Genomic DNA, 13,799 nt, shown 5'->3' with positions numbered 1-13,799 from the left:
AGACTCAGGTACAGTAGACAGCAGATACAGCAGTAGAACAGACTCAGGTACAGTAGACAGTAGATACAGCAGTAGAACAGACTCAGGTACAGTAGACAGCAGATACAGCAGTAGAACAGGTACAGTAGACAGTAGATACAGCAGTAGAACAGACTCAGGTACAGTAGACAGCAGATACAGCAGTAGAACAGACTCAGGTACAGTAGACAGTAGATACAACAGTAGAACAGACTCAGGTACAGTAGATACAGCAGTAGAACAGACTCAGGTACAGTAGACAGTAGACAGCAGTAGAACAGACTCAGGTACAGTAGATACAGCAGTAGAACAGACTCAGGTACAGTAGACAGTAGATACAACAGTAGAACAGACTCAGGTACAGTAGACAGTAGATACAGCAGTAGAACAGGTACAGTAGACAGTAGATACAACAGTAGAACAGACTCAGGTACAGTAGACAGTAGATACAACAGTAGAACAGACTCAGGTACAGTAGACAGTAGATACAGCAGTAGAACAGACTCAGGTACAGTAGACAGTAGATACAGCAGTAGAACAGACTCAGGTACAGTAGACAGCAGATACAGCAGTAGAACAGACTCAGGTACAGTAGATACAGCAGTAGAACAGACTCAGGTACAGTAGACAGTAGATACAGCAGTAGAACAGACTCAGGTACAGTAGACAGTAGATACAGCAGTAGAACAGACTCAGGTACAGTAGATACAGCAGTAGAACAGACTCAGGTACAGTAGACAGTAGATACAACAGTAGAACAGACTCAGGTACAGCAGATACAGCAGTAGAACAGACTCAGGTACAGTAGACAGTAGATACAGCAGTAGAACAGACTCAGGTACAGTAGACAGTAGATACAGCAGTAGAACAGACTCAGGTACAGTAGATACAGGAGTAGAACAGACTCAGGTACAGTAGACAGTAGATACAGCAGTAGAACAGACTCAGGTACAGTAGACAGCAGATACAGCAGTAGAACAGACTCAGGTACAGTAGACAGCAGATACAACAGTAGAACAGACTCAGGTACAGTAGACAGTAGATACAGCAGTAGAACAGACTCAGGTACAGCAGATAGCAGTAGAACAGACTCAGGTACAGTAGACAGTAGATACAGCAGTAGAACAGGTACAGTAGACAGTAGATACAGCAGTAGAACAGACTCAGGTACAGTAGACAGTAGATACAACAATAGAACAGACTCAGGTACAGCAGATACAGCAGTAGAACAGACTCAGGTACAGTAGACAGTAGATACAACAGTAGAACAGACTCAGGTACAGCAGATACAGCAGTAGAACAGACTCAGGTACAGTAGACAGCAGATACAGCAGTAGAACAGACTCAGGTACAGTAGACAGTAGATACAGCAGTAGAACAGACTCAGGTACAGTAGACAGTAGATACAACAGTAGAACAGACTCAGGTACAGTAGACAGCAGATACAGCAGTAGAACAGACTCAGGTACAGTAGACAGTAGATACAACAGTAGAACAGACTCAGGTACAGCAGATACAGCAGTAGAACAGACTCAGGTACAGTAGACAGTAGATACAGCAGTAGAACAGGTACAGTAGACAGTAGATACAGCAGTAGAACAGACTCAGGTACAGTAGACAGTAGATACAACAGTAGAACAGACTCAGGTACAGTAGACAGCAGTAGAACAGACTCAGGTACAGTAGACAGTAGATACAGCAGTAGAACAGACTCAGGTACAGTAGATACAGCAGTAGAACAGACTCAGGTACAGTAGACAGTAGATACAGCAGTAGAACAGACTCAGGTACAGTAGATACAGCAGTAGAACAGACTCAGGTACAGTAGACAGTAGATACAACAGTAGAACAGACTCAGGTACAGCAGATACAGCAGTAGAACAGACTCAGGTACAGTAGACAGTAGATACAGCAGTAGAACAGACTCAGGTACAGTAGACAGCAGATACAGCAGTAGAACAGACTCAGGTACAGTAGACAGCAGATACAACAGTAGAACAGACTCAAGTACAGTAGACAGTAGATACAGCAGTAGAACAGACTCAGGTACAGCAGATAGCAGTAGAACAGACTCAGGTACAGTAGACAGTAGATACAGCAGTAGAACAGGTACAGTAGACAGTAGATACAGCAGTAGAACAGACTCAGGTACAGTAGACAGTAGATACAACAATATAACAGACTCAGGTACAGCAGATACAGCAGTAGAACAGACTCAGGTACAGTAGACAGTAGATACAACAGTAGAACAGACTCAGGTACAGCAGATACAGCAGTAGAACAGACTCAGGTACAGTAGACAGCAGATACAGCAGTAGAACAGACTCAGGTACAGTAGACAGTAGATACAGCAGTAGAACAGACTCAGGTACAGTAGACAGTAGATACAACAGTAGAACAGACTCAGGTACAGTAGACAGTAGATACAACAGTAGAACAGACTCAGGTACAGTAGACAGTAGATACAGCAGTAGAACAGGTACAGTAGACAGTAGATACAGCAGTAGAACAGACTCAGGTACAATAGACAGCAGTAGAACAGACTCAGGTACAGTAGACAGTAGATACAGCAGTAGAACAGACTCAGGTACAGTAGACAGTAGATACAGCAGTAGAACAGACTCAGGTACAGTAGACAGTAGATACAACAGTAGAACAGACTCAGGTACAGTAGACAGCAGATACAGCAGTAGAACAGACTCAGGTACAGTAGACAGTAGATACAGCAGTATAACAGGTACAGTAGACAGTAGATACAGCAGTAGAACAGACTCAGGTACAGTAGACAGCAGTAGAACAGACTCAGGTACAGTAGACAGTAGATACAGCAGTAGAACAGACTCAGGTACAGTAGACAGTAGATACAGCAGTAGAACAGACTCAGGTACAGTAGACAGCAGATACAGCAGTAGAACAGACTCAGGTACAGTAGACAGTAGATACAGCAATAGAACAGACTCAGGTACAGTAGATACAGCAGTAGAACAGACTCAGGTACAGTAGACAGTAGATACAGCAGTAGAACAGACTCAGGTACAGTAGATACAGCAGTAGAACAGACTCAGGTACAGTAGACAGTAGATACAACAGTAGAACAGACTCAGGTACAGTAGATACAGCAGTAGAACAGACTCAGGTACAGTAGACAGTAGACAGCAGTAGAACAGACTCAGGTACAGTAGACAGCAGATACAGCAGTAGAACAGACTCAGGTACAGTAGACAGCAGATACAGCAGTAGAACAGACTCAGGTACAGTAGACAGTAGATACAGCAGTAGAACAGACTCAGGTACAGTAGACAGCAGATACAGCAGTAGAACAGACTCAGGTACAGTAGACAGCAGATACAGCAGTAGAACAGACTCAGGTACAGTAGACAGTAGATACAGCAGTAGAACAGACTCAGGTACAGTAGACAGTAGATACAGCAGTAGAACAGACTCAGGTACAGTAGACAGTAGATACAACAGTAGAACAGACTCAGGTACAGTAGACAGCAGTAGAACAGACTCAGGTACAGTAGACAGTAGATACAAAAGTAGAACAGACTCAGGTACAGTAGACAGCAGATACAGCAGTAGAACAGGTACAGTAGACAGTAGATACAGCAGTAGAACAGACTCAGGTACAGTAGACAGTAGATACAGCAGTAGAACAGACTCAGGTACAGTAGACAGCAGATACAGGAGCTGGATAGTGAGATACAGAGACAGAGTGGTGCTGCAGTGAACAGCACAGTGAGCTATAACCTTCTCCTGCAGCGAGGACAGTCTGGAGGGGGGAGACTCAGCACAAAATGATAATACAGCTGAATGTGCCATTGAGGGAGAGCGGGAAAACGACCGAACACACACACACACACACACACACACACACACACACACACACACACACACACACACACACACACACACACACACACACACACACACACACACACACACACACACACACACACACACACACACACACACACACACTAATAAAGCCGTGGTCTTACCATTCATGGCTGCAGGTGGCAGAGGGGGCGCCTCCCCTTCTTCTACTCAGCCGGCTAGCTTGCAGTCATCTGCAAAAACACACACCCACACTAGTGTCCAAGCACACAAACACACAGAGCAAAACGTCCTCTCATTAATAATGAAGGGAGGGCAGAGCACTGCTCACCCCAACTCTGGCAGAGAGAGGGAGGGCTAAGAGGGAGGGAGGACTAAGAGGGAGGGAGGACTAAGAGGGAGGGAGGACTAAGAGAGAGATAAAGAGAGAGAGATAAAGGGAGAGGAGCAGCTGCTCAGTTTCTCATTGGTCAGCAGGTTAACAGGGTTTCTCCTGTTGCCCTTAGAGTCACACACAGAGACCCCAGGGCCACGTCCCAACTCTACTGCTACAGACACCAGGGCCACGTCCCAACTCTACTGCTACAGAGACCCCAGGGCCACGTCCCAACTCTACTGCTACAGACACCAGGGCCACGTCCCAACTCTACTGCTACAGACACCAGGGCCACGTCCCAACTCTACTGCTACAGAGACACCAGGGCCACGTCCCAACTCTACTGCTACAGACACCAGGGCCACGTCCCAACTCTACTGCTACAGAGACACCAGGGCCACGTCCCAACTCTACTGCTACAGACACCAGGGCCACGTCCCAACTCTACTGCTACAGAGACACCAGGGCCACGTCCCAACTCTACTGCTACAGAGACACCAGGGCCACGTCCCAACTCTACTGCTACAGACCCCAGGGCCACGTCCCAACTCTACTGCTACAGACACCAGGGCCACGTCCCAACTCTACTGCTACAGAGACACCAGGGCCATGTCCCAACTCTACTGCTACAGACACCATGGCCACGTCCCAACTCTACTGCTACAGACACCAGGGCCACGTCCCAACTCTACTGCTACAGACACCAGGGCCACGTCCCAACTCTACTGCTACAGAGACACCAGGGCCACGTCCCAACTCTACTGCTACAGACACCAGGGCCACGTCCCAACTCTACTGCTACAGACACCAGGGCCACGTCCCAACTCTACTGCTACAGAGACACCAGGGCCACGTCCCAACTCTACTGCTACAGACACCAGGGCCACGTCCCAACTCTACTGCTACAGACACCAGGGCCACGTCCCAACTCTACTGCTACAGAGACACCAGGGCCACGTCCCAACTCTACTGCTACAGAGACACCAGGGCCACGTCCCAACTCTACTGCTACAGAGACACCAGGGCCACGTCCCAACTCTACTGCTACAGAGACACCAGGGCCATGTCCCAACTCTACTGCTACAGAGACACCAGGGCCACGTCCCAACTCTACTGCTACAGAGACACCAGGGCCACGTCCCAACTCTATTGCTCCATAGCTTCCTCTCCTTGTTCTCTCACTGCCCTCAATCCCACAAAGTCTAGTGGTTAGGATTCGGCACTCTCACCACCGTGGCCCGGGTTCGATTGCTGATCAGGGAACTTTATGTGGCTCCCGAGTGGTGCAGCGGTCTAAGGCACTACATCTCAGTGCTAGAGGCTTCACTATAGTACCTGGTTCGAATCCAGGCTGTATCACATCCGGCCGTGATTGGGTGTCCCATTAGGCGGCGCACAATTGCCCCAGCGTCGTCCGGGTTTGTACGGGGTAGGCCGTCATTGTAAATAAGAATTTGTTCTTATTGAACTGACTCGCCTAGTTAAATAAAAGGTGACATAAAAAATCCCCTTGTTCTCCCCAGCTACAGCAGGATAATGTAACCTGTAAAAGAGCCGCTGCCAAACTCAAACACATCATTAACCGACATGAACAAGCCAGCAGCCATTATAGTGGTTACAGTGGTCAGGAGAACGCATGGCAGACTGGTCTACTATACAGATCAATTACGATTAACAGGAAAAACGTAGAAAACACTGTGTGTGTGTGTGTGTGTGTGTGTGTGTGTGTGTGTGTGTGTGTGTGTGTGTGTGTGTGTGTGTGTGTGTGTGTGTGTGTGTGTGTGTGTGTGTGTGTGTGTGTGTGTGTGTGTGTGTGTGTGTTCTACTAACATGGACATTCTTTACATTACTGAGAAGAAACCCTGAATGACAGCCTGCCTGCCTGCCTGCCTGCCTGCCTGCCCCTGACTGCCTGCCTGCCTGTCTGTCTGTCTGTCTGTCTGCCTGTCTGCCTGTCCCCACAGGTGAATGGCAAGTAGAGGTGTGTGTGAAGTAGAGGTGTTTGTGAAGAAAGGTGTATGTAATAACCATAGCACCTTCCCAACCCGTTAACAGTGGTCAACACTACAACACTGAGGAAAAGAACAGTACTGGGAAAGTGCAGAGAAAAGGACAGGGCACGTGAGTTATGTCTAGAGGTCGACCGATTATGATTTTTCAATACCGATACCGATTATTGGAGGACCAAAAAAAGCCGATACCGATTAATTGGCAGATTTTTATATATATATTTGTAATGACAATTACAACAATACTGAATGAACAATGAACACTTTTATTTTAATATAATACATCAATAAAATCAATTTAGTCTCAAATAATTAAACATGTTCAATTTGGTATAAATAATGCAAAAACAAAGTGTTGGAGAAGAAAGTAAAAGTGCAATATGTGCCATGTAAAAAAAAAGCTAACGTTTAAGTTCCTTGCTCAGAACATGAGAACATATGAAAGCTGGTGGTTCCTTTTTTAACATGAGTCTTCAATATTCCCAGGTAAGAAGTTGTAGGTTGTAGTTATTATAGGACTATTTATCTCTATACCATTTGTATTTCATATACCTTTGACTATTGGATGTTCTAATAGGTACTTTAGTATTGCCAGCCTAATCTCGGGAGTTGATAGGCTTGAAGCATTGCGAAGAGCTGCTGGCAAACGCAGTAAAGTGCTGTTTGAATGAATGCTTACGAGCCTCCTGCTGCCTACCACCGCTCAGTCAGACTGCTCTATCAAATCATAGACTTAATTATAATATAATAACACACAGAAATACGAGCCTTAGGTCATTAATATGGTCAAATCCGGAAACTATCATTTCGAAAACAAAACGTTTATTATATCAGTGAAATACAGAACCGTTCCGTATTTTATCTAACGGGTGGCATCCATAAGTCTAAATATTGCTGTTACATTGCACAACCTTCAATGTTATGTCATAATTACGTAAAATTCTGGCAAATTAGTTCGCAACAAGCCAGGTGGCCGAAACTGTTGCATATACCCTAACTCTGCGTGCAAGAGAAGTGACACAATTTCCCTAGTTAATATTGCCTGCTAACATGAATTTCTTTTAACTAAATATGCAGGTTTAAAAAGATATACTTCTGTGTATTGATTTTAAGAAAGGCATTGATGTTTATGGTTAGGTACATTCGTGCAACGACAGTGCTTTTTTTCACGAATGCACTTCTTAAATCATCCGTTTGGTGAAGTTGGCTGTGATTCAATGATAAATTAACAGGCATCGATTAAATGCAACGCAGGACAAGCTAGATAAACTAGTAATATCATCAACCATGTGTAGTTAACTAGTGATTATGTTAAGAATTATTGTTTTTTTATAAGATACATTTAATGCTAGCTAGCACCTTACATTGGCTCCTTGCTGCACTCGCATAACAGGTAGTCAGCTTGCCACGCAGTCTACTCGTGGAGTGCAATGTAATCGGCCATGATCGGTGTACAAAAATGCCGATTACCGATTGTTATGAAAACTTGAAATCGGCCCTAATTAAATCGGCCATTCCGATTAATCAGTCGACCTCTAGTAGAAAAAGGTTATTTACAGCGGGCAAGACATTTTCTACATGGGATTCCTTTTCCTTAGATCACCAAAACAAAACAACATCTGATAGGAACTCCTCATCAAGCATTTCGCTTGATATTTGTTGGCTTTCTTGTGGAGGCAACCAGCTCTTCCCTAAGCTCACGAAGGCTGCTCTCTTGACAGCATTATTATCCTTGCTTAACAAACCCAACTTCATCTTGACAGCATTATTATCCTTGCTTAACAAACCCAACTTCATCCTGACAGCATTATTATCCTTGCTTAACAAACCCAACTTCATCCTGACAGCATTATTATCCTTGCTTAACAAACCCAACTTCATCTTGACAGCATTATTATCCTTGCTTAACAAACCCAACTTGATCTTGACAGCATTATTATCCTTGCTTAACAAACCCAACTTGATCTTGACAGCATTATTATCCTTGCTTAACAAACCCAACTTCATCTTGACAGCATTATTATCCTTGCTTAACAAACCCAACTTCATCCTGACAGCATTATTATCCTTGCTTAACAAACCCAACTTCATCCTGACAGCATTATTATCCTTGCTTAACAAACCCAACTTCATCTTGACAGCATTATTATCCTTGCTTAACAAACCCAACTTGATCTTGACAGCATTATTATCCTTGCTTAACAAACCCAACTTGATCTTGACAGCATTATTATCCTTGCTTAACAAACCCAACTTCATCTTGACAGCATTATTATCCTTGCTTAACAAACCCAACTTCATCTTGACAGCATTAATATCCTTGCTTAACAAACCCAACTTCATCTTGACAGCATTATTATCCTTGCTTAACAAACCCAACTTCATTACGTAAAAGTAGATTCTGATGCCCAGCAGACTACGAAAAAAAGCAACGTTGATTGGATAAAGTTTATATGATAGCCATAACTGAGTCCATGGTGTTAATTATCTCATCACTTAGTTAAGCACAAAGCACGATCTGGTGTATCAGGCGGTGTACTGATCTCACCGGCGGTGAAAGAGCCGATAGGTGGGCAGACAAACCCTGTACCCCCGTTAGCAGCTCTGAATAACAAGATGACACTGACAGACATGGTCACCCTGTTCCTAACTCCTAGACAACTTTGGAGTACTTTTTGTTGTTGTTCGTGTTAATGCCTAAATTATTTGCCAAAAATTACTTTTGGATATTAGATCGGCGGTTGCTCAGCAGCATTACGACCAGGAATTAAACTTTCCTGAATTGGATCGTTTGTTCGCAATTCAACGTCTCAGACATTCAGAAAGTATTCATACCCCCGGACTTATTCCACATTTTGTTACATACTGAATTCAAAAATGTACACACAATAACCCACAACGACAAAAGTGAAAACATGTTTTTCGACATTTTTGCAAATGTATTTAAAAATGAAATACTTAAATATCTAATTTACATAAGTACTCATGCCACTGAGTCAATACATGTTAGAATCACCTTTGGTAGTGATTTGAGCTGTGAGTCTTTCTGGGAAAGTCTAAGAGCTTTGCACACCTGGATTGTACAATATTTGCACATCATTATTTTAAAAATTATTCAAGCTCTGTCAAGATGGTTGTTGATCATTGCTAGACAGCCATTTTCAAGTCTTTCCATAGTCAAAACTGTAACTAGGCCACTCAGGAACATTCAATGTCATCTTGGTAAGCAACTCCAGTGTGTATTTGGCCTTGTGTTTTAGGTTATTGTACTGCTGAAAGGTGAATTCATCTCCCAGTATTTGTTGGAAAGCAGGGTGAACCAGGTTTTCATCAAGGATTTTGCCTGTTCTTTGCTCTATTCCGTTTCTTTTTATCCTAAAAAACTCCCAAGTCCTTGCCGATGACAAGCATACCCATAACCTGATGCAGCCACCACAATGCTTGGTGGTACTCAGTAATGTGTTGTGTTTGCTCCTAACATAACACTTTCAATTCAGGACATTAAGTTAATTTCTTTCCCACATTTTTTTGCAGTTTTACTTTAGTGCCTTATTGCAAACAGGATGGATGTTTTGGATTTTTTGTATTCTGTACAGGTTTCCTTCTCTTCACTCTGTCATTTAGGTTAGTATTGTGGAGTAACTACAAATGTTGTTGATCCATCCTCAGTTTCTCCTGTCACAGCCATTAAACTCTGTAACTGTTTTAAAGTCACCATTGGCCTCATGGTGAAATCCATAAGTGGTTTCCTTCCTCTCCGGCAACTGAGTTAGGAAGGACACCTGTATCTTTGTAGTGGCTGGGTGTATTGATACACCATCCAAAGTGTAATTAATAACTTCACAATACTCAAGTGGATATTCAATGTCTGCTTTTTTACCCATCTACCAATAGGTGCCCTTATGTGCAAGGCATTGGAAAACCTCCCTGTGGTTGAATCTGTGTTTGAAATTCACTGCTGGACTGAGAGATTGTGTGGGGCACAGAAACGAGGTAGTTATTCAACAATCATGTTAAATGCTGTCATTGCACACAGAGTGAGTCCATGATTATGTGACTTTTTAAGCAAATTTTTACTCCTGAAGAATTGCCATAACAAAGGGGTTGAATAGTTATTGGCACAAGACATTTCAGCTTTTCATTTTTTATAAAATGTGTTAAAATTCCTAAAAACAAAATTGCACTTTGACATTATGGGGTAGTGTGTGTAGGACAGAGACACAGAATCTTAATTGAATCCATTTTAAATTCAGGCTGTAACACAACACAATGTGGAAAAAGTCACTGGGGGGTGAATACTTTCTGAAGACACTGTATGTGGCAGGGACTCCAGAAAATCACAGACTATAAAGGCAAAAACCTGCCACGGCGCCGACACCAACGCCTTGCTCTCGGATAAACACCTCCGCCCGCTTCTGGGAAAACACAGTGCCGCCGACGTGGGCCACCACCGCTCGCGAGGACTGTCTGCTCGCGAGGACTGTCTGCTCGCGAGGACTGTCTGCTCGCGAGGACTGTCTGCTCGCGAGGACTGTCTGCTCGCGAGGACTGTCTGCTCGCGAGGACTGTCTGCTCGCGAGGACTGTCTGCTCTCGTTCTCCGTGGCCGACACAAGTAAAACATTTAAGCATGTTAACCCTTGCAAGACTGCCGGCCCAGACGGCATCCCTAGCCGCGTCCTTAAGAGCTTGTGCAGACCAGCTGGCTGGAGTGTTTACGGATATATTCAATCTCTCCCTTTCCCAGTCTGTCGTCCCCTCTTGTTTCAAGATGGCTACCATTGTTCCTGTACCCAAGAATGTGAAAGTAACTGAACTAAATGACTATTGCCCCACAGCACTCACTTCTGTGATCATGAAGTGCTTTGAGAGACTAGTCAAGGATCATATCACCTCCATCTTACCCGACACCCTAGACCACGCCTCAAACTCATTCCACGGAGGACCGAATGTCTGGGGGTTTTTGCTCCACCCTTGTAATTGATTGAATTAAAGTCACTAATTAGTAAGGAACTCCCCTCACCTGGTTGTCTAGGTCTTAAGAAGGCCCTCCATGGAATGAGTTTGACACCCCTGCCCTAGATCTACAACAATTTACATACCGCCCCAACAGATTAATGGATGTAGGAATCTCACTGCCTATCCCACCTGGACAAGAGAAATACCTATGTAAGAATGCTGTTCATCAACTACAGCTCAGCCTTCAACACCATAGTGCCTTCCAAGCTCATCACTAAGCTCGGGGGCCTTGGGTCTGAACCCCGCCCTGTGCAACAGGGTCACGGACTTCCTGACGGGCCGACTCCAGGTACTGAAGGAAGGCAACAACACCTCCACCACACTGATCATCACCACAGGGGCCCCACAAGGGTGCGTGCTCAGCCCCCTCCTGTACTCCCTGTTCACCCATGACAACGTGACCATGCACGCCTCAAACTCAATCATCAAGTTTTCAGGTAACAGAGGTAGGCCTGATTACCAACAACAACGAGACAGCCTACAGGAAGGAGGTGAGTGCCCTGGTGGCGTGGTGCCAGGAAAATAACCACTCCCTCAACGTCAACAAAACAAAGTAGCTGATCAAGGTCTTCAGGAGAAAGCACGTCCCCGACCACATGAGTGGAGAGGGTGAAAAGCTTCAAGTTCCTCAGTGTGCATATAAAATAACGGACCCAGAGAAGCCAAGGGAGGTGATAGATTGGAATGAAGAGGACACACGATTGTAGAAAAACAATACTTGAATTTATTACAGATACAGGGTTTCAGGATACAAGGCTTGTCTCAAACAGTCCATAGCAGCAACATTCAGGACACGAAAACTCACAAAAATGACAGATGATGGCGAGTCTAAAGCTCAGCCCCTCAATAGGGTTCCTACTGCAGCTAAGACTGGGCCTAAATGGTAAACAGCATAACTAGGGGATTACCCCTTTTCCAGCTCTAAACAGAGTCCAACTCCCCTTACTGGGACTAAATATAGTCTACCAGAACAGCCAAAATCAACTGCCAGTACAACAACAAACTGCTATGGAACACATTGTAAAATGGTGTTCAACTCTCAGCTGAAAGAAAAGGAAAACATTTATCCCCTTTGATCCTCAACCCCACCCACACTTATTAACCAATGAGAATCAGCATTTAATTATAATAACTTTACTTGTTAATTAGACCAGGTAACACTATGGAAAACATGATTCGTTAATTGCATTCATTAGTTTAAAATTACCATATTTAGTCATGTACAATTTAGTTTAAAAGACAGAGCTACATCAAATAGAACATGATTCATGTACAACTTAGTTTAAAAAGGCAGAGCTACATCAAATAGAACATGATTCATGTACAACTTAGTTTAAAAGGCAGAGCTACATCAAATAGAACATGATTCATGTACAACTTAGTTTAAAAGGCAGAGCTACATCAAATAGAACATGATTCATGTACAACTTAGTTTAAAAGGCAGAGCTACATCAAATAGAACATGATTCATGTACAACTTAGTTTAAAAGGCAGAGCTACATCAAATAGAACATGATTAGAACTACTAATGAGGGAGACTGAACGTGTGGCTGAACTACATGCTAATTATCTAACACACCACACCTGGCTTAAACCTGAGCAACCAAGTCTGTAGAAAACAACAAAGGTCAGGAACACCTAAACTGGTAGATAGCCACGGACTTGTGCACTTTATCCAAACCACACATGTATATACTTTGAAGCATTTAAAGATAATATGAACGTCCATTTTAAAATGGTGATGAGGCCAGACTAAGGCTGCCTCATCACAATGCACATCACTGACAACCTGAAAATGGTCCACCCACACAGATAGTGTGGTGAAGGTGCAACATTGCGCCTCTTCAACACAAGGAGGCTGAAGAAGTTTGGCTTGGCCCCTAAGACCCTCAGGAACTACTACAGATGCACCATTGAGAGGATCCTGTCGACCTGTATCACCGTCCGCAACGGCCGGGCTCTAAAGTAAGTCGCTCTGGCCAACTTGTAAGTCGCTCTGGATAAGAGCGTCTGCTAAATGACTTAAATGTAAATGTAAATGTAAAGAGGGTGGTGAGTCACCGGGGGACAGCACCCGGTGTCACAGGAAGGCCAAGAAGATCATCAAGGACCTCAGTCACCCGAGCCACGACCTGTTCACCCCTATATCATCTACAAGGCGGAGACAGTACAGGTGCATCAAAGCTGAAACCGAGAGACTGAAACACAGCTTCTATCTCCAGGCCATCAGACTGTTAAATAGTTATCATCAGCCAGCCTCCGCCCAGTACCCTGCCCTGAACATTAGTCACTGTTACTAGCCGGCTACCACCTGGTACTCTACCCGGCACCTTACAGACTGCTGCCCTATGTACATAGAGTCAATGAGCAATAGTCACTTTAATAATGTTTGCATACTGTTTTACCCACTTCATATGTAAATACTGTATTCTAGTCAAGGCTAAATAACTACTGCTGTTCACACCTTTTCTATTCATACACTGTCCATAGTGTCTATACACACCATCATATACATTTACAGTGTATTTACACTGAACAAAA

The 13,799-nt window shown here is 44.1% G+C and overlaps 1 protein-coding gene across 2 annotated transcripts in view; it reads right to left on the bottom strand.

Annotated features, from left to right (window-relative positions):
• Positions 1–13,799, bottom strand: part of LOC139563537 (intersectin-2-like) — a 99,567-nt gene that overhangs the window by 76,094 nt on the left and 9,674 nt on the right. The window contains exon 2 of one of the 2 annotated variants that reach the window (XM_071382276.1): positions 4,020–4,109. In XM_071382276.1, coding sequence (XP_071238377.1) covers positions 4,020–4,026 — 7 coding nt within the window. In that variant the 5' untranslated portion in view covers positions 4,027–4,109. The remainder of the gene's footprint in view (positions 1–4,019; positions 4,110–13,799) is intronic. The other variant, XM_071382277.1, reaches the window with a different exon arrangement.

Source organism: Salvelinus alpinus, chromosome 34 (genome assembly GCF_045679555.1).
Source record: "Salvelinus alpinus chromosome 34, SLU_Salpinus.1, whole genome shotgun sequence".
NCBI classification, from domain to species: domain Eukaryota; kingdom Metazoa; phylum Chordata; class Actinopteri; order Salmoniformes; family Salmonidae; genus Salvelinus; species Salvelinus alpinus.
This window is presented reverse-complemented; position numbering and strand designations above follow the sequence as displayed.